We start from the raw sequence: 18,893 nt of genomic DNA, 5'->3' as shown, positions 1-18,893 counted from the left end.
AAAGCAGTTTGCCTGACCTACGATTCAACTGGGGATCATGTATGCCAACCTTTTTACCAGATGTATTACAGGTTGCAACAACCAAAAAAAATCAAATTACATGTCTCATCCTTTCAAAGCCCTTTCACACACAAAGGAATTGTCTGTATCGGTATTCATGATGGTATATTTTATAAGGGGAAGGGAGGGGGGTGGGCTTGTAACTCTGCATCCTGTATTGGAAGGTCAACATGTTATCTAAATCTTGTAATGAATGCATATGGTTTATTAAGTGCTCAGTTAGTCTCAGCCCACTTGGCCTGATATTCAGCTATCTCTATTTGGGCTCACCACGTTTGATCCCATTTTGTCTTAACCACCATCATTTGTTCTGATTAACAGGTCTAATGACCACTTATACCTCCGTCACATTTGCTCTACGGTGGCCTTACAGCAAGTCGAAGACAGCTGTTTTAACATTTTTTTGTACCAGCTACATATAGGTGGTTGGAATAAAAAGGAATAAATAGAATGGCTGTTTTTGACTCACTGTACGCCCGCCGTAGAGCAAATGTGACGAGGTACTAGTCTTAGCAATGTTTAGTCTCATTACAGTTTTGTGAAATCCAAACTGAACTTAAGCCAAAGCACGTTCATCTTAAAGAGAAATGCCAGTAGTTGCAGTAAACACTGATTTCATGAGAAAGTCTGTAAAACCAGGCTTAATTGTCAGAATATCATCAAGGATCTAGATCTGGTACAGTTACATAAACTGAAGTTTGTGAAATCTTGAAATCTACACTGAAAAACTTTCACACTGAAGATCACCAACACTGTCCCTCACACACGTGGGACAGTGTATTATTGCTAGAATAAAGACCCGACGGAAGTGAACGAATCAGCGCTTATTTTGCTTATTTCTCAGCAATTACACAATTTCTCCCAGAATCCTTTGGCACATATTTTTTATTCATACAAACAGACACTTGGGTGGTCATTTTATTAGATTCTGTAAAAAGTCATTTTGAGATCGTTACCAAAACTGGATTTATCTTTAATATGGTTAGCCCAACTGTGTATTGATCCTAGTGGATGTTATATGATCATGAAATAGTGTAGAAACTATGGAGTGTTTCAGTTAATGAAAGAAATTGTCATTGATTTTCACTGACTAATGTGCTCTCGGCCAATCAGATGCTAGGATTTCAGTAGCTTATAACCATAGTCGTTGAAAATCCCAGACTATTTGTTTCATGTAATGCTCCTATGGTCGTTGACAACATGCAGTTGAACAATGGAGTTCAACAAACTCTTAATTAGGCCAACTTGTTTTATAATAATATTCCACATTTATATAGCGTTTAACACATCAGAACGACATCCGCAAGCGCTTTACAGATATGTTATTACCCCGGTCATTGGATCCTTGCATTCCCACATACAATGTATGCACCTTTTCCACTCCCATGGGAGCATTCCAACAAGAGTTCCAAGACTCGATTGCTAGGCATACTACATAGGCTTTTGCATCTTACCGGGTACCCATTTAACACGTGGGTGCAGAGTGGCAAATGGTAGATTGATGCCTTGCCAAAGGATACTAGGCCATGGTGGGATTCGAACACCCAACCCTCTGATTACAAGGCCAGAGTCAGAACCACCACACCACGGCGCTTCCAAGAGAACATGAGCCAAGCAAGAGTTTATCCCCATGAGTGTTTCCCATTCGGTGACAGTGCTAAATATGCCAGCAATACTGAAGGTCTAATTTTTCTGATTATTGTATCAGATATTTAAATGATTTGGGCAGTTATCTCTGGAGATGTATAATGCATGTTCATTATTGCAGGCTTATGATGAAGGGCATTTTGACTGGTTTCTCTTTTCAAATTGATACAATATCTGTATTCAAATGAGTGAACTTTTCTCTTTACTTTTTCAATGCTATTTTCAAATGCCATACTGGTGCATACCAAAAATAGTGGTACGTTCTGTGTTGTGAAAATGAAAAATGATTTCACTTTGTGTTCATTGAAAACCAAACATGACAATGATTTATTTATTTGGTTTAGAATTCCCTCCTCAATCGTCAAGATGGTCAGGAAGATGGTATTATTGTACAACATGAATATCATCTTATTTCTTGCATTGTTTGAAAATGATGTGGAGAAAGATTAGTTTGTGATAAACAAAGTCCTGTTCATTTATTATGTGTTGTAATGGAAGAATGCTTCAAGATGATTTTTGAGGTAGAATACAAAATACAAAAAAGCTGTCCTATTGATTCAATGCTTTGATAACTGTTGTTTCGCATACACTAGATATATGCTTTATATTAGAAGGTCCATTCTACTGTAGTTAAAGGAGAATGAAACCTTTGGAACAAGATAGCTTGTGTGAAAACAGAAAAATCAAAGAAACAGATCAACGAAAGTTTGATCACTAATGCTATGGAGATCTCAAGTTGGCAATGCGACATTACTTTAGTATATATTTCACCTAAATTGCCTCTTTTATCACATTTATCAGTAGATAATGTGTTCTTTCTATTGGAGGGCATGTAATACAGATTTTTAAAGAATATATCATGGATAGAGTTTGTATCACCACAAGAAAAGGCAGAAAGAGACATTTTGAGGGTATTTAATAGTCCATCAAAGGGAAAGTTGCTCATAAGTGACATCACGCATCCTTAATGTATTGCCAATTGGAGGATCTCCTTAGCATTAGTGATAGCAATATTCAAATGCTCATAACTTTCTCATTATTTGTCCGACTTTTCTCAAACTTTCTTTGTTCTTATTCTTTGATTTTTCTGTTTCGACACAAGCCTACTTATTCCAAAGGTTTCATTCCCCTTTAATGAATAACAAGATGTCTGAGTTTGAAATAATATGAGAGTAAAAGAGACAGTGAGGCAGATTGGGCGAGAGAGAGAGGGGGGGGGGGGGATAGAGAAAGTGAAAGTGAGAGAAGGGGAGGAAGAGAAGAGAGCAAGTAGGCTGGTAGGTGTTTCATAAAGCTGTTTGTAAGATACGAATGACTTTACGCACGACTGGTGATCCTTTCTTGTGCTATGGAATATCCCGATGCGATTGATTTATGACCTAAGAACATGTTCCAGTCGTGCGTAAAGTCATGCGTAACTTTACGAACAGCTTTATGAAACACCCACCAGCTTACTCGCTCTCTTCTCTTCCTCCCCTTCTCTCACTTTCTCTATTCCCCCCCCCCCTCTCATTTTCATGAAAGGACTTGTCAGACGTTTTATCCGACGAGTCCCATTTTATCCGACAGTTACCATAGTAACAGTGCTTCTCAGCCAATCAAAATCCAGAAAAGTTGTCAGGGGTCCGTTGCAGAAAGAGTTGCGTTTAAACGCAAGTCAAAAAATCAATCGCAAGTCAAAAATGCGCGCTGTTGATTGGTTGAAAATCAAGTTGCGTTTGATTTTTTGACCTGCGTTTAAACGCAACTCTTTCTGCAACAGGCCCCAGATCTGACAACTTGTCGGACAAAAATGTTGATGAAACGCCCCCCAGGACTTAGAGAGAGAAAAAAAAAATGGGGGGGGGGGCGTCGAAGGAGAGAGAAAATGAAAGAGGATGGGATGAAGACAGGGTTAGGAGTCAGGAGAGAATGAGGGAGAGAAAGGATGAGGAAGGTTAGAAGGAATGGGAGATGGACGAAAAAGAAGTGCTGGTCCCCTGAAATCTTCAGAGCTGAATGAGGCAATGTAGCTCGAAGAAGAAGGGGGGGGGGTGAAAAAGAATGGGGAGGAGATTAAGAAGGAAGAGGGGGAGAGGAAGAAGAAAAAGAGGAAGTAGGAGGAGAAGAAGATTGAAGAGGGGGAGAAGAAGGAGGAAGAGGAAGAAGGTGGGAGAAGAAGACGGAGAAGGATGAGAAGAATAAAAAGAAAGAAAGAAAAGAGATTACCACCGCCGTTGTTAGATCACGGAGGTATGGTTTATGGACTGAAAGCTATAACTTTTTCCACAATAAACATGTCTCCCCTCAAAATAACGATGATTGACTCTAACGGCAGTTTGATAGCCTAAGATGACGTATAATTTACAGTCTTGTTTGGATTGATGTGTTTATTTTGTATCGTCAAGGAGTTGTAATTCTTACTTCCCCGTGATACCAAACACGAATTCGTAGAAATGCAGCATTTTTTTATTCAGTGTGGTGACTTCAGTCGCATGTGGGGGCGAAGGCACCATGGGGTAGGCTAGACACTGTGATAGGGAAATAAATGGAATTTGGTATTACTTTGGTGATTAAAATGCCCTCTCCTCTCTCCCTCCCTCTCTCGCTCACCCCCAGGGATGGATCCGGGATTTTGAAAAAGGCAAGGGGGCACATTTTCCCGACGAAAAATTGGACAAGTAAAAAAAAAGTTTTTCAACCCTAAAATAAGGACATTACGTCCACGAAAATACTTGACAATCCCCAAGAAGGTCCTTACGTTTTAACGGCATTTTTACATTTCATTTTTTAAATTGTGCCTCTCAAAAAGGGGGGCACGGGCCGGCTGTACCCCCCTCCCCTCCCGGATCTGCCAGTTCTCACCCCCTTTTAAATTTGCACATTCTCTTTCTCTCTCGCTTGCTCATTCACCCTCCCCGGGTCACACTCTCCCCCTCTCCGTATATTTTTTTATCATTCATTATTTCCGTCAATCCATCCATCAATACAACCCATTTATGTATCTGCGTTTGTGCGTGTCTGTCTATCTGTCTGTCTGTTTGGTTCCATGGCTTTTGTTCCGGCACCGATGGATATCCTGCACGTTAAGCCAAACATAAAATGTAACTTCCAAAACTAAGTAAAACCTAAATCTTATCTTTACATTGTTCTGAACCAAAAATTCTTGAAATCCTAACCCTAATTACTCTGTGCCCTCTTTAAGAGCAAGTGTCAAAGGAGCAGATGTTGTGTTGTCAATGCTGTATATAGATTTATTCGAGGAGGGGGGGGGGGGGGGGTCCGTAGGCCTCGGATAAGTACGTCAATAAGCTTGGCCGCTCTGCTCTTCCGCGTGCTTCTAGCGAGAATTGGTCGTAAAATCCGGATGTTCTCACTTGCATTTATTGTGAAAATTTGCAACTGGAAGCATGTTTTCGATTTGCTGTATTTTTTTCATTTTTTTTCATTTTTATTTTCATCTATTTTATTATATTTATTTTATTTTTTTATTTTATTTTTATTATTTATTATTATTATTTTTTTGGGGGGGGGGCAAATGCGCACTCCCCCTACGTAAGACCGGTTTCAATCCACGTAACCTGATATATATATATATATATATTATTGTATTTATAATTTCGATCAGACATATTTCACCCCCACTACGCCTACACATCATTCCGTTCTTCACACATATTATTTCCGATCTTTATCCACAATCTGATTTACAACCCCAAGAGGTGCCGCGGTTCGAGGTGCCAATGACCTCCAACAAGGTAATAGTCACATTTCACTTTCCCTCTTCAGTTTATGTTTGGATGTTACGACTCACGAGATGGGATCATAATATGATCAGATCAGGAGTTACCAGCACTGGCAACTCCTTGATCAGATACAATTCTCTCATATTATACTTCTCGGGTGAGGGGAACTGATACCCTCAAATAATTATCATAAGAAATATATATTTTTGTTAATTTATCACGTTGTATTTCATTATTGGTGAGCAATTCGATTCTTAAGAGCAAGTAACTGATACGCGTTACTCAGCCTTTGAATAAAAGTATAAATAAATCTCAAATCATTTATCATGCTTCTTATCGTCAATTATTTATTTTGTACAGCTATGAGAAATATGAGTATGCCTATCATTTAAAACGGTCTAACAAAATTTGACACATAAATTCGATATATTTTAAAAAGAGAGATGGATGTCTGATTAATTTGCTTATATAAATCTTTCGTATGATTAATAAAAAATGATACAACTTTGGCGTTTGGACCTTGCATGGTTTGATAAAAAACTTGCTGAATATAATCCACCTCTCGTCTGACCATGGAATGCAGCTACTGTAAACTCTATAAAATACCACACAAATATCGAATAAATTACAATTAAGCGCTTATCTTTATCCTGTATCGGTTTGCGCCGTAAAAGTTTTATTGTGTTTTGGTGAAGTCCATCAGAATAAAACTAGGTATTTCTTGTTACTTAATGCTCAACCCTAGTCGATATTTACGAGCCGAGTCGGCTGATGGACGAGTTGACTGGGGCAATGGCTTGTAAAATTGCGAAAGAAAGAATGAAAGAAAGGACTTGGGAAAGGGAGGAAGGAAGAAAGGAGGACGAAATAATAATGATGATAAAAGAAAAGTTAATAACGGGAGGAAGGAAGTGAGGAATGAAGAAAGAAACAATAAAAAAAGAAAGAACGAAAGGAAGAAAGAAAGAACATGTGGAATTAACACTGTCAAAAACTACAAGGTTTAGTCAAGTTTATTGTCAATACTAGTATGTAAAAAATGAAATATTGTATAATTCAAACAATAAAAACAAAAGAAGTAGTGAGTGAAAAAACATCACCGACTGTCTAATTTGCATGTCACTGAATTGTACATTTCACTGTTTGGTGAAAAATAAGCTTAACTTAAAAAGTCTTAACTTACATCCGATTTTGATGAAATTTTCAGCATTATGCAAGTTTGATTTTTCTCTCTTTATCCAAATCAACATTTTTCTGGGGTGGACTTGACCTTTGATAATTAATGTTACTAAGCACTTTCTCCACTCCCTGTGGAACATCCCAAAAAGAGTTTCAAGACTCAATGGCCAGGCATAGTATCCCTATATATACCGTGTAAGTACCCATTTACAATTTGGGTGGAGACTCACCCTCTGCTTACAAGGCAAGAGTCAGGACCGCTAACACCAGGGGCCCGTTGCATAAAACGTTTGCCATCAAAAACTCTGGCAATTTTTTTGTCAGAGTTTATTTGATGTGCAATTTTCAATGGCATAATTTTGTTTGCCAGATATTTTGTTAATTTTCCAGATTTTTTTTTTTGGGGGGGGCAAAAGTTATATGCAACGGGCCCCAGGACGCTTCCCGGGAAGACTGCGGAAACCTAGTCAATAAAAATTGCTCAAAAGACAATGTTTAATTTCTATGAAATCCCAAATATCAATGCTTTATTACAACGTTCTTTAGTAGTACATTTTTACAAACAGACCCAAGGTCGTTCAGTGTTTCACAATCACATTATCTTTTAATATATATAACAAATACTTATGTCATGGGAAAAATCTACATTCAACCACGCATAATTTTAGTTGAAACTTAAGGAATCTTTCTAGTCTTGCAGCATTTCTAAAATTAATTTTGCAATTATTACAAAGTGAGAATGTGAATAATTATTGAAATTTTACCACAAAATGAATAGGGACTGAATTAATTCATCGAAATCTTATTATTTTCGTGCTTTTGTTGCTTCACTTTAAAAATAGAGTGTTTAGATACAGTCCACGTTAGTAAAGGACAACACGCTCGGGTCTCAAATGGATATTTTTAAATCCGAACGTAAAACTAATCAGATTATAAAACCAAAGTAATCATAAACACCAGTTGGCGTTGACCTGATACCATAACTGAACACTGGTGCAAAGTGTCTGTTGCCGTTCGATATGTACACAAATAGTGTAGTTTAAATCAGCTAATAATTTTGCAGTGTATCAATCAATATTCACCAATGCTTCAATTTTACTGTTGTAACTTAAACATCATGGTGAAATAATGCCATTTTCTTTTTTTTTTCATAATTATCTACTTTTAGTTTTATATGCAAAAGTGAACGAGCAATATCAGAATCGCTAAGAGCATTCATCACTACTTTTAACATTTTTAAAAGAAATCGAGTGCAAAATGTAGTAAATTAAAACCAATTTATCTTGATGCCGGGTTTTAAATAATTAAAGTAAAGTACGGACAGAATATTCAAGGAATTAAATTAAAAAAAAACAGAATTCAATTCAATTCAATTCAAATAGCACAAGGGGATTTGAATTTTAGGGTATAGAACACCCCCAGCATGCACAGCAAAAACTGTGGTGTTAACCGGTGTACATAGAGGACCAGTTATTTTACACCGGTGTTAAATTGGTGGTGTTAGTTTTACACCTATAGGTGTTATTACAACACCTATGGTTGTTACATTTACACTCTTTGGTGTTATCTTCAAACTCTAGGGTGTTATTTTAACACCTCACGGTGTGGTCCTCTATTAACACCAATTGGTGTCAGTCTTAACACAGTTTTTACAGTGTGGGTGACATTATGTATATTTTCTTACACTTGATTCGATTTTTCAATTTTATTGATTTACCACTCGTAGGATGTATTAGCCCATCAGTAAATGCTGTTTTTCGTAGGGGTCCAAGTTGTGGCTTGCAATTAAAAAAAACAGAATCAAAAGAATTTTAAGAAAGACTTATACATGCTATCAACATTACTCATTATAATGAGTAATTTCGATGAATATTCCATACATTAATACAATTATCATCGAATAATACTAACATACGTTTTGGCTACATGCGCGTAATTGTATCAAAATAATATTATCACATACAATAATTAGGGAAGACATTATATTGACATTATATTACAAACAAATTACTTTATACAATAGTACAATGATAATAAGATACACGTAGGCCTATGAACAAGAAATACTGTACATTGTTTTGCGTAAAATAAAATGTACACCACACAAACACATTTCGATAAAAAAAATCCAGTTCAAACAATAAAGTACCTTTTTGTAAATCATGAAATAGCTCGGCAAGAGCATAAGGCACTTATAAACAGAAGGTGTCAATAATTATGTTCTAAAAGGATTAAAGTGTTTCACAATATGACTTATTTTGTTTTTAAACAGATTAAAATATCATGCCTCTACCTAGAAAGGACGTAATTCCCGAGGGAAGTCTAAATTCAATAACAGCATCTTCGATGAATGGAACTTTGCAGAGTGCGTTCGAATAAGACCCCTTCACTTTTGTACAATTTTGTACAAGATTTTCAAGACCTACTGCATAGTTGTTTTTTTTAAAGAATATTTTCACATATTTTTTTTATCATTCTGGACAAGCTTGAAACCATTCCCAACTGCATCAGGTAAAGAAATTCACGTGTTTGCTTTTGACTTGCAGTTAGTTTTCTAATCTGCTTTTTCGAGCCGACATCAACATAAATTTTTCAATCCATTGATTACTTCCAGATTTATGATTAATATTGATTAGGCAACCATAGTAACTAGTACGTATCACAAATGCATTATGAAAATAAACCAGTGATGACCCCAAGAAAACTTCTCAAACTTTTATATAATTGGTTGAGGGGCATACAAACAACTAGGCATTCATTTCAAACGTAACCCACTGTCATGGCTTCGAGATAAGTAAAATAGGTATAATTACATCATTATACTTTACTTAAAAGAAAATGTTTTACTAGTACACCGTTTTGTCCTGGCATTAGTATTTCAAGTACCATTATTCTGTACCGTCAAAAAAGTCTAGATACCCTCATCTATCATTTTAAACATGTTAGAAATATTTTGATAAGCCAGAACAATTTTTACTTGTGCATTCAGAGATGTCTTAAGGCCTAAATTTCTTCTTGTTTGAATGCTTAACACAACTTAGGAGCAATGGAACAATAAAGTTCTTTTCAATAAATTATTTTCGAAGCAATGACATTGGTAAAAAAAAAATAATAATCCTGAAGTGTCCAGCCAAAACGTTTTACCGTCAGGGCCCTGGGAACGAATTCTTGACTGAGGTTGCTGATGTAAATTTGACAAGCAAACAAAACAAACAAAAGGTTTTCGTTTTGCTAACATTTCTCTTTTTGTTTTAACACCAACCAGAATTCCAGGGGTGCTGCATATGGGAAATAATACACGCAGCACCCCCAAGGAAGATCTAGGGGGTGAAGCACCCCAGCTACTCAGGGCCATGCTGTCTACCATTTTGTGCCAGGAAAACTCGCTTGCTTGAAATGGAATACTGTTTTGAAAAAAATCTGTTACGAGAGTTCGTCACGTGATGATCAATATTGTCCAATCACAATCACCGTGTTTCGTCGAGAGTTGACGTACGTGCACACGCGCACGCACGATAAGATGCAGTACGCGGCGCCGTGCTCGAGTTCGGTCCCACACGCTCATTTACACGTATGCACTTCGACAGTCCGGTGGCAATTCCGACACTTGACGTAGCAACACCAATGGAACTTGCAGCTACATCGTTCGACCACCTCTTCGATATGAGTGTTGAAACCTCGACCACAGCACATGAGCTCGCAGCCATCGATGGCTTTTGACGTCTTGTTACAGCGCCGTCCGTGGGTACCCAGTGATCCCAGCTTGACGGGTGAATGAAGGAAAGAAACAAAGAAAGAATCGACAAAAACAATCTGTTCTTTCAATATGACACTCTTGAATAAGATATCGGTATTGACAATATTCAAAGAGAGTACAGGTTACAAAAGAGAACGCAACTTGTTCATCAAGTGATTTAACACTACTCAGTCTTAAAATTTAAATAAAGAAATTGACTCCGCAAGACAGTTCATTGTAACTATAGGCCTACCAAGTATTTTTTACACGAACTCTCCTAAAATGTCGTTTTTATTAATATCAAGATTTCCTAGAATTATTTTAAGACAAAACTACAGATATAATAATGAATAACAATTTGCCAGGCCTGGTTTCAATTCATATACATGAATATAAAGTATATGCCCATATTGGCAAAATACGCCCGATACGTTGGTTTCCAAACGAAATCAAATCAAGAAAAAAAGGAGAATTGGTACGAGGGGGACGGAGGCATAAAATGAGGGAGGGGAAAAGAAGAAGGAAAAGAAGAAGAAAAAGAAGAAGAGGAGGAGAGGAGGAGGAGGAAGAAGAAGAAGAGGAGGAGGAGGAGGAGGAAGAAGAAGAAGGAGGAATAGGAGAAGAAGAAGAGCAGGAGTAAGAAGAAGAAGAGGAAGAAGAAGAAGAGGAGGAGAAAGAAGAAGAAGAAAAAGAAGAAAGAAGAAGAAGCTTACCTTCAAGTCCTCTTCGCAAAAATCAGGGGATGGCACAAGATAGACCAGGTCCGAGCTGGTATGAGGCTTGAAATCCGCGTTGCGAGGGACCAACTGCTGTCTGGATCCGATCTTCAGGGACTGGACTTCTGTGGCACCGTCGAACTTCTCTTTGAGGACGTAGCCGATGTCGCCGAAGGTCGGCATCGATTTCCAGCACGTTTTCATCTCACAAGAACCGGACACGCCGTGACACTTGCACTCCATCCGCATGTTGTCTTCGATTGTCTAATGAATTTCGAAAAGTGAAAACAAGAAAGAAAGAAAGATAGAACATTGAAAGAAAAGTTTGTTCAAATGGGAATTTGATATTACACACATGCCCTGTTTCGTCAAAGATTCAAAGCTTTACCAAGAGTGTGATATCATAAATAATGCAGCCCATTGGTATAGCTATCTTGCGATGATTATATTTTCATAATATCTTTCATATTCATGAATTTATCTCTTGTTAATGGTATAGTTCCCGACCGAATGAAAATTGCGAAGGTAGTTCCTATCTACAAAAAGGGAGATCCGTCCGATATAAGTAATTATAGACCTATATCTCTCTTATCTTCTATTTCCAAAGTCTTAGAAAAAATTATATACAATCGTACAATAAAATTTGTGAGGAGTTTTGGTCTTTTATCAGAATCACAATTTGGCTTTAGGCAAAAGCATTCAACAACACATGCAATCTTATATTTCATTAATCATATAGCGACTGCTGTTGACGACCACCTTCACACTCTTGGTATCTTTCTGGACCTCTCCAAGGCCTTTGACACCATTGACCATGAAATCTTATTGTCTAAACTATCACATTATGGAATTAGGGGGAAGGCCTTGGAGTGGTACAGAAGTTATCTTACTGGAAGAAAACAGTTTGTCTCCATAAACAATTCTAATTCCGATTATAATGACATGATTTGCGGAGTACCCCAGGGTTCGCTTTTGGGGCCATTATTATTCATTCTATATATCAACGATTGTCAGGATTCATCAAAGGCCTTGTCTTTCATATTATATGCAGATGACACCAGTGTTTTCTTTTCACATAAAAATCCTGATACTCTTGTAAACATAGTAAATACTGAACTCAGATGTATTCATGAATGGATCTGTTGTAACAAACTTTCTTTAAATGTTGCAAAGACCCAGTGCATGCTTTTTAGTAATTCAATCACAGCTCTACCCAGGAACGTCTTTCTTAATAATATTTTAATCGATATTGTCGATTCAACGAAATTTCTTGGTCTATATATAGATAACAAATTTTCATGGAAGCCGCACATTACGTATTTATCAAAACTTTTATCTAGAAATGTTGGCGTCATAAACAAACTAAAAACTTTTTTGCCTCCAAACGTTTTATCAAATTTGTATAATACCCTTATTCTTTCTTACTTAAATTATGGGATATTAGCTTGGGGCAGTTCCTCTAGAAATCAGTTGGATAGACTACTACTTACACAGAAAAGAATAATGAGAATCATTTGTCATAAACACAGATTAGCTCACTCAGATCAATTGTTCTTCTCCAATAAAGTTTTAAAAATACAGGATTTGTACTCTCTTCGCCTGGGCTGCTTTATGTTTCAGTTAAACCAAGGAGAGCTGCCAACTTCCTTAAGTTTACTGTTTTTAAGAAACGAGATTTTGCACAGCTACCCCACCAGATTATCGTCATCTTTCCATCTTCCGAAGCTCAGAACTTTTTACAAACAGAAGACTATTGTTTATACTGGTCCCCATTTTTGGAATTCTCTAGATGAATCTTTAAAACTGACACAAAGCTTATTTTCGTTCAAACATAAGCTTAAGACTACACTGATAAATAACTATAATGTTACACTATGATTTTCCTGCAGGAGGCTGTTCATTGTCCCATGTTTGTGCTTGAGTTGTTCTGATGTACTTGTCCCGTTTAGTGTAGTCTTGTATCGTCCCGTCTAGTTTGTATCTTTTTATACCATTTTCATTAATTAATGATACTGTAATATTATTTTGGGGAACCTGAATTACAAGCTCCGCTTTCCAAGGTTTCCCCCACAATATACAGCTAGCATTTAAGTTAAAACTGAATTTTCTAAAATTCAATTATACATTATATCTGTGTACTGGACCTTTGTGAACTATTTCAATATTTCTAATTGTTAATTTATTCTATACTCACATTTCTGTTGTAAAATAATTATCTTTGCTGTTATTGTGGAAATAAACGAAATGAAATGAATGAAATATTCTGAAGATGTTCGTCTTCGCTGAGAATTAGGTTGATCAGTTGTCTCGCGAAGCGGTTGAAACTGTTAAGGGGCACAAAATATAGGCCCATATTGATTAATTCTCTGTACAGGCCTCATGAACATCAACGAATAACCATAATTTATGGTAAACTTCGACGAATACACTTTACATAATGTTTATTATTACAAACTCAAGAAGACAAATACGTTTTCTTTTCTTGGAAGTTTATATAAGCCTTGCTTCACAACCATGGCAACGGGCCAAAGGCTGTGCAAGGGTAAAGAGGTGTCAAGATGAAACAAAAAATTGTGCGTTTGATTTAATTTCCATCTTTTGAATAAAACCTATGGACAGGTATGTTGTAGTTAAATGACCGATTCATTTCTTCCCATATATCTGTTTATTCTCCTCTCTTCCTTTTAAGACTATGAAAAAAAATAAAGGGATAACCCCCCCCCCCTTGAATGCCACCCGTAACAGACTGTCAAATGGACAGAATAAAAATCGTTAAATGAAAAACGAAATCTATTCACTTTTAGCTAGAAAGTGACATCATTGTCACTCCAAAATTTTAACACTATACCAGGAACTCATTTTGTTTGGGTTTGTTAAATGCATCGATGACACATCAAGGTAGTATTTTCAAGTAGATTTCTGAAAGTGGTGGAGTATGGGTTTTGATGAGTTTTCCTTGTCGATAACAATGTCATCATAACTTATTTATCTCAAGGCAATAGAAATGAGAGAGAGAGAGAGAGGGGGGGGGGGGGGGGAGAAAGAGAGCATTCAAGGGATAGTCCGGGCTAATAATATTTATATCTAAATAACTAGAGTAAAATTCACTAAGCAAAATGCTGAAAATTTCATCAAAAATCGGATAACAGCCCACCTATTGAATATTCATAAAGACATGACTAGATCCGTTTCACCGGAATAATGCAAATCTTTAAAATTTCAATAACTTCTTCATTTGTTATCCGATTTTGATCAAATTTTCAGGATTTTGCTCTGAGAATTTCATTCTATTTATTGAGATATAAATATCTCCAGCCTGGACCATCCCTTTAAAAATGATTCCCTTATTACTTGAAAGGGGGAGGGGTCACTATTATGCATCATGGACTGGATGTCTTAAGGTTAAACTCTTACTGCAAAAGTGAAAAACATGCACTAATATGAAAAAATACTTTCTGAGGTCCTTTATTCTACGCCAGTGCAGTTTTGACAATAATGTTTTTACATTATCCGCAACACCTCTCCATCAACACCCCCATAAAATGTTTTCCAGGAAGACATTATATTACATATTTTGCAACATTAACACCACTGACTCTCTGCCAGTTAATCTATGTAGAAAATAGTCAACATGTATTTAAGATTATTAAAGGCTATATATAAACATGATAAATGGACAAGTATATCTACAATACGTTTGGGATAGTTCATTAATACGTGACTTGTATGACACGTGAATAATTTAACGTCTCCCTATTATTAGTAAATTTAGTTTCGCAAAAAAAAACACTTCAGAGTTTCGCTTTACATCTGGCCGGCCCGACTCGGGGGGGGGGGGGGGTGTAGTTCGGAAGCATAATTATCCATCAGCTTTTGTTTGACTACCGATAGGCTTTACTTTTCAAGAGTACGAAATAACACTAAAGTTAGAGGTGAATTCTAAATTGTATAAAATTAATGGAAAATTTACAGCCCGGAATCATCAACCAACCGTCATGATATTCAAAAATCTGTTTATGAATGAGATTGGTCCATGAACTCGGAAAATATTTCTATTCCAATAAGCGGCGGTGGTTATGATTGATAAATTGGCTCGGATTATATGTGTGGATGCCTGAAATGCCGAACTAATCTCAGCACTCTGTGGGGACATTTCTGACAAAATATTAATCACGGATTGATTGAGCCGATGACATGAGATGGGGTGAGAAATGAAATTGCAAGGGGATGTGATGAGGCATGGTGGAAAGGAAGTTTGTTGAGAAAATATCATTGAACCGAATTTCATTACTCCTTTGGGCGTCCATCAATGTGACATTATTACGTTTAAATGTTTGACATCGTTTCCTTCCGTAATCTCGTCTGAAATGGACACATCTCATCACGTCTTCTATATTAACAGGTCTAACACCCCCTCCCATGCACTTCCAATCTCTGCCTTAGCAATTCTTCTTGCCACGTGACCTATAGACACCAAAAAAGTGAAAAGCTAAGCTGTTGTATTGTTCATGCAGCAAAAATAAACATGATACAACTCGTGAATGAATCAAATTTATCGAGGAAACATCGGCATTATTCGGCTAACTCGCTCATGTCGTAGTAACCACGAATGTTCAGTTGATTAAAAAACAGTAGACCTATCTCGTGTAGGATACAATTCTATGTTTCATCTCCGGGAGGTGGTGTGTATGCAATAGGCTTATATCTATATTTTGAACACTATTGAGTGATGGCGACATTAAATGAGCAGACGTTACAATTTCTGTGTTTGTTATCTCGGCGCACGCGTCGCTCGTTCCAAGATCACCCATTCATCATTTCCCGCGCTTTTAATGGCTGGATCGCAATCGTCTGCTTCAGAATCGACTTGATACAAATAACAAGTCACAGATTTACATACCATTCTCATGTATTTTGATCGCAGTTTCTCACAAATATACGTTGTTTTAGTAATTCTAAAGGGATATATTCTTTAAAGATTCTAGTTTTTAAAGGCCATAGGCTATACTTCGATTCCATTTTCCAACAAATATTACTCCAACATTTAAACTTTCGCCGATGATATTATTTTAAGTATCTAGTTTAAAATAAAATTCAAAACAATCCCCGACTCAGTAACTTATCATGTTTTTATTCCTCTTTTATCCTTAATACTCAGAAAATGAGATACGAGAAAGAAAGAAAAGGAAATTGATTGAGGGGGATGGACCATAATGTATTCACTTATATTGTCGAATCTCTTGCCTAACAATTATCATCCTTCTTTCAAATTATTCTGTTAATCCCTTGGGTTTCTGATGATCTAGTGTAAGACTTCAAGGAGCCTTTTTAATGCTACTTTCGAATGGACCGCCTTGGGTGTTTTAGCAACATCACTTCATCATTTTGATCCGTGTCTACATTTTTGTCCAAACCCCATTCGTCATTGCGAGAAATGGGGGCATTTCTTAATGCCTCCAAAGAATGATGATGATTGCATGCTCGCCATTGCTATAATAAATCTTAGGTTAAGTATGTTAAGATTGTGAGCAAAAAATGTGAAGCATAGGTTCAAAAGTAAAGGAGAAGATACTGCCGTGATCTCGAGAAGCGGAGTATGCGCTTCGAAGGAGGGATGAGAACTTTAAAAAAATCGTCAGTCGAGCCTACTCCTGCAATTTGTAAAATTTAAACTTACTTTTCCTTGCAACATTTTCATTGAAAAAATAATAAATCGAAAGTGCGCACTTGAATCATTTAATTTCATTTCTAAAAATCATCATCACTCTTTAGAGACAGTAAGAAATGACACAATTCACTGAACACTTTTATTCATTCAGCTTGTGATAAGGTAATTCTTTCTGGTATGGGTTCGCGTGCAAGTCAGGAGCATTGCCTGAATTACGCTTCGCTATCCGTGAAAGATTGGTTTGTTTTTTTAGCGTCCACCCCGTGACGCCGCGTGAAGGTTATAGACGATTATGAAAATGTCGCCGGAGTGCATCAATGAATGTCTGTGATACACAAAGGAGATGCACGCAAAATATGAAGCATTTAATATTATACATAAATCTATAGGTATCAGTAAGATAGTCAATTTCCACCCATGCACCATCGTACTCGTAGTCGAATTAAATTAATGTGCGCTGATGGTGTATATAGTTGGAGAGAAGGGGCTTAGGGTCATGCCCCCAAGTTCCATCACGAAGGAAAATGAGAACAAAATGAAAAAGGGTGAAATATATATTTCTGTCCTAAAGAGGGGCAACATTTTTGCTCGCTCACGCCTTTTTAGAAATGTTGCTTCCATACACATTTTGGCCCCTCAACTTTTGTTGCTGTCACGCATGGTCCTCGAATTGGTAAGGGGAAAGACTCCCAGTCCTGATCCTAGATGACCAATATACTGATATAGGGAACAGTGTTTCTCGAATAGTCCTTGTGGCCTTTGTAGTTGGTGATATATATTTAATGGCCACATCCCCACACCCCATGATGTATACATTTCAAGTTCAAATGTTACAAATCTGTCAAGCAGAAAACGACTTTCTGTCTCTTGGGAACACAAGATGCAAGTCAAGCACAGCGAGCGGCATATTTACCAAACATTTCTAAATAAGCGCCCAGAGTCGATCAATAACCGATGAAAGGGTATGGATTAATCAAGGAGAAAATTGACTCGCACGACAGTAAGTCAATCAGTTGTTATTTATGCACGCGTTATTTCCGATCCGTAAATCAAAAACTTCTTGATTTATTCTAAATAGACGGGGTCGTTTGCGCGCCCTCGAAGTGAGACGACCGTGGTGTGTCATCTGAACGAAGGGAGTTCGAAAATAATACAATCATAATCATGACGTGTCGACGACGATTTAAAAGTCCCCCCCACAAAAAAATGGATAACCAATTTTCTTTTTATTACAAGATTTATACAGCTGATAAATTATGAATATTTTCTTTTTTAAAGTCAATATTGATATAAGGTAAAAAAAAATATTACAACTCCTACGTAACTAGCTTCAAACTCTTAATGAAAATGTAAAATGAACGTAAAATGGAACAAAGATGAAGAAGAAGAAGAAGAAAGGATTAGGAGGAGGAAAAGAAGAAGAAGGAGAAGAGGAGGATGAGGAGGAGGAAGAAAAAGAAGAAGAAGAAGAAGAAGAAGAAAGGAAAAGGGTAAAGGGAAATAGAGGGGGAATGCAGGAAAAGAAAATGGAAGAAAAAATGAATTCCAGATAATCTGTTATACGAAGAAAACGGGGTCGCTATAATTTAGATCAAACTCAAATTGAGAGAACAAATTTTCAGAAACTACGAATAAATTTAAGATAAGAACACCTGCCTGAGGTGATTACCGTTTAACTAAAATATAACTTTTTTTGCAAGCTAACCTGTTCTAACGAATAAAATAATAAATAAATTTGTCATCTTGCCGGCTGGTTCAGCATGTTCAGGCGTAAGTGCATGATCAACAAATTGCATTATTTCTCTTATTAATCATAACTGAGATACATTTTTTTTACTCCCTGAACCCCTGCCCCAATTGACATGATTCACAATACTTATAAAACAATGGAATCTTATTTCATTGACTGTTTTTATACCTTTGAAAATATTTCCTGTTTCCATTATTCATTTTTTATCCGCTGACATCGTTTCGATCGATTAGTCACTTAGCAACAAGCAGTAAAGCAGTAGGTCTGTTTTGTCTTGTAAGATTTTTTTAGCAAGATATAGTCTACGACATGGACTAAACTAACTTGGTCTATTATTAATTCGTCCAATTGCCGTTTGGTTTACTTTACACTTGGTCCTATTCCCACTTGGTCTAATGGTCAATCTAATGCC

At 36.8% G+C, this 18,893-nt stretch overlaps 1 protein-coding gene across 2 annotated transcripts in view; it reads right to left on the bottom strand.

Annotated features, from left to right (window-relative positions):
• Nucleotides 1-9,582: 9,582 nt before the first annotated feature.
• The window catches only part of LOC121427358 (protein Wnt-4-like), a 41,174-nt gene continuing 31,863 nt past the window's right edge, over nt 9,583-18,893 (bottom strand). Inside the window, exons 5-6 of one of the 2 annotated variants that reach the window (XM_041623708.1) lie at nt 11,061-11,327; nt 9,583-10,373 (exon numbers count right to left, since the gene is read on the bottom strand). In XM_041623708.1, coding sequence (XP_041479642.1) covers nt 10,173-10,373; nt 11,061-11,327 — 468 coding nt within the window. In that variant the 3' untranslated portion in view covers nt 9,583-10,172. The remainder of the gene's footprint in view (nt 10,374-11,060; nt 11,328-18,893) is intronic. The other variant, XM_041623709.1, reaches the window with a different exon arrangement.

Source organism: Lytechinus variegatus, chromosome 14, assembly GCF_018143015.1.
Source record: "Lytechinus variegatus isolate NC3 chromosome 14, Lvar_3.0, whole genome shotgun sequence".
In the NCBI taxonomy this organism is placed as follows: Eukaryota; Metazoa; Echinodermata; class Echinoidea; order Temnopleuroida; family Toxopneustidae; genus Lytechinus; species Lytechinus variegatus.
Note: the sequence above shows the minus strand (reverse complement) of the source record. Positions and strands in the feature narration are given on the sequence as shown.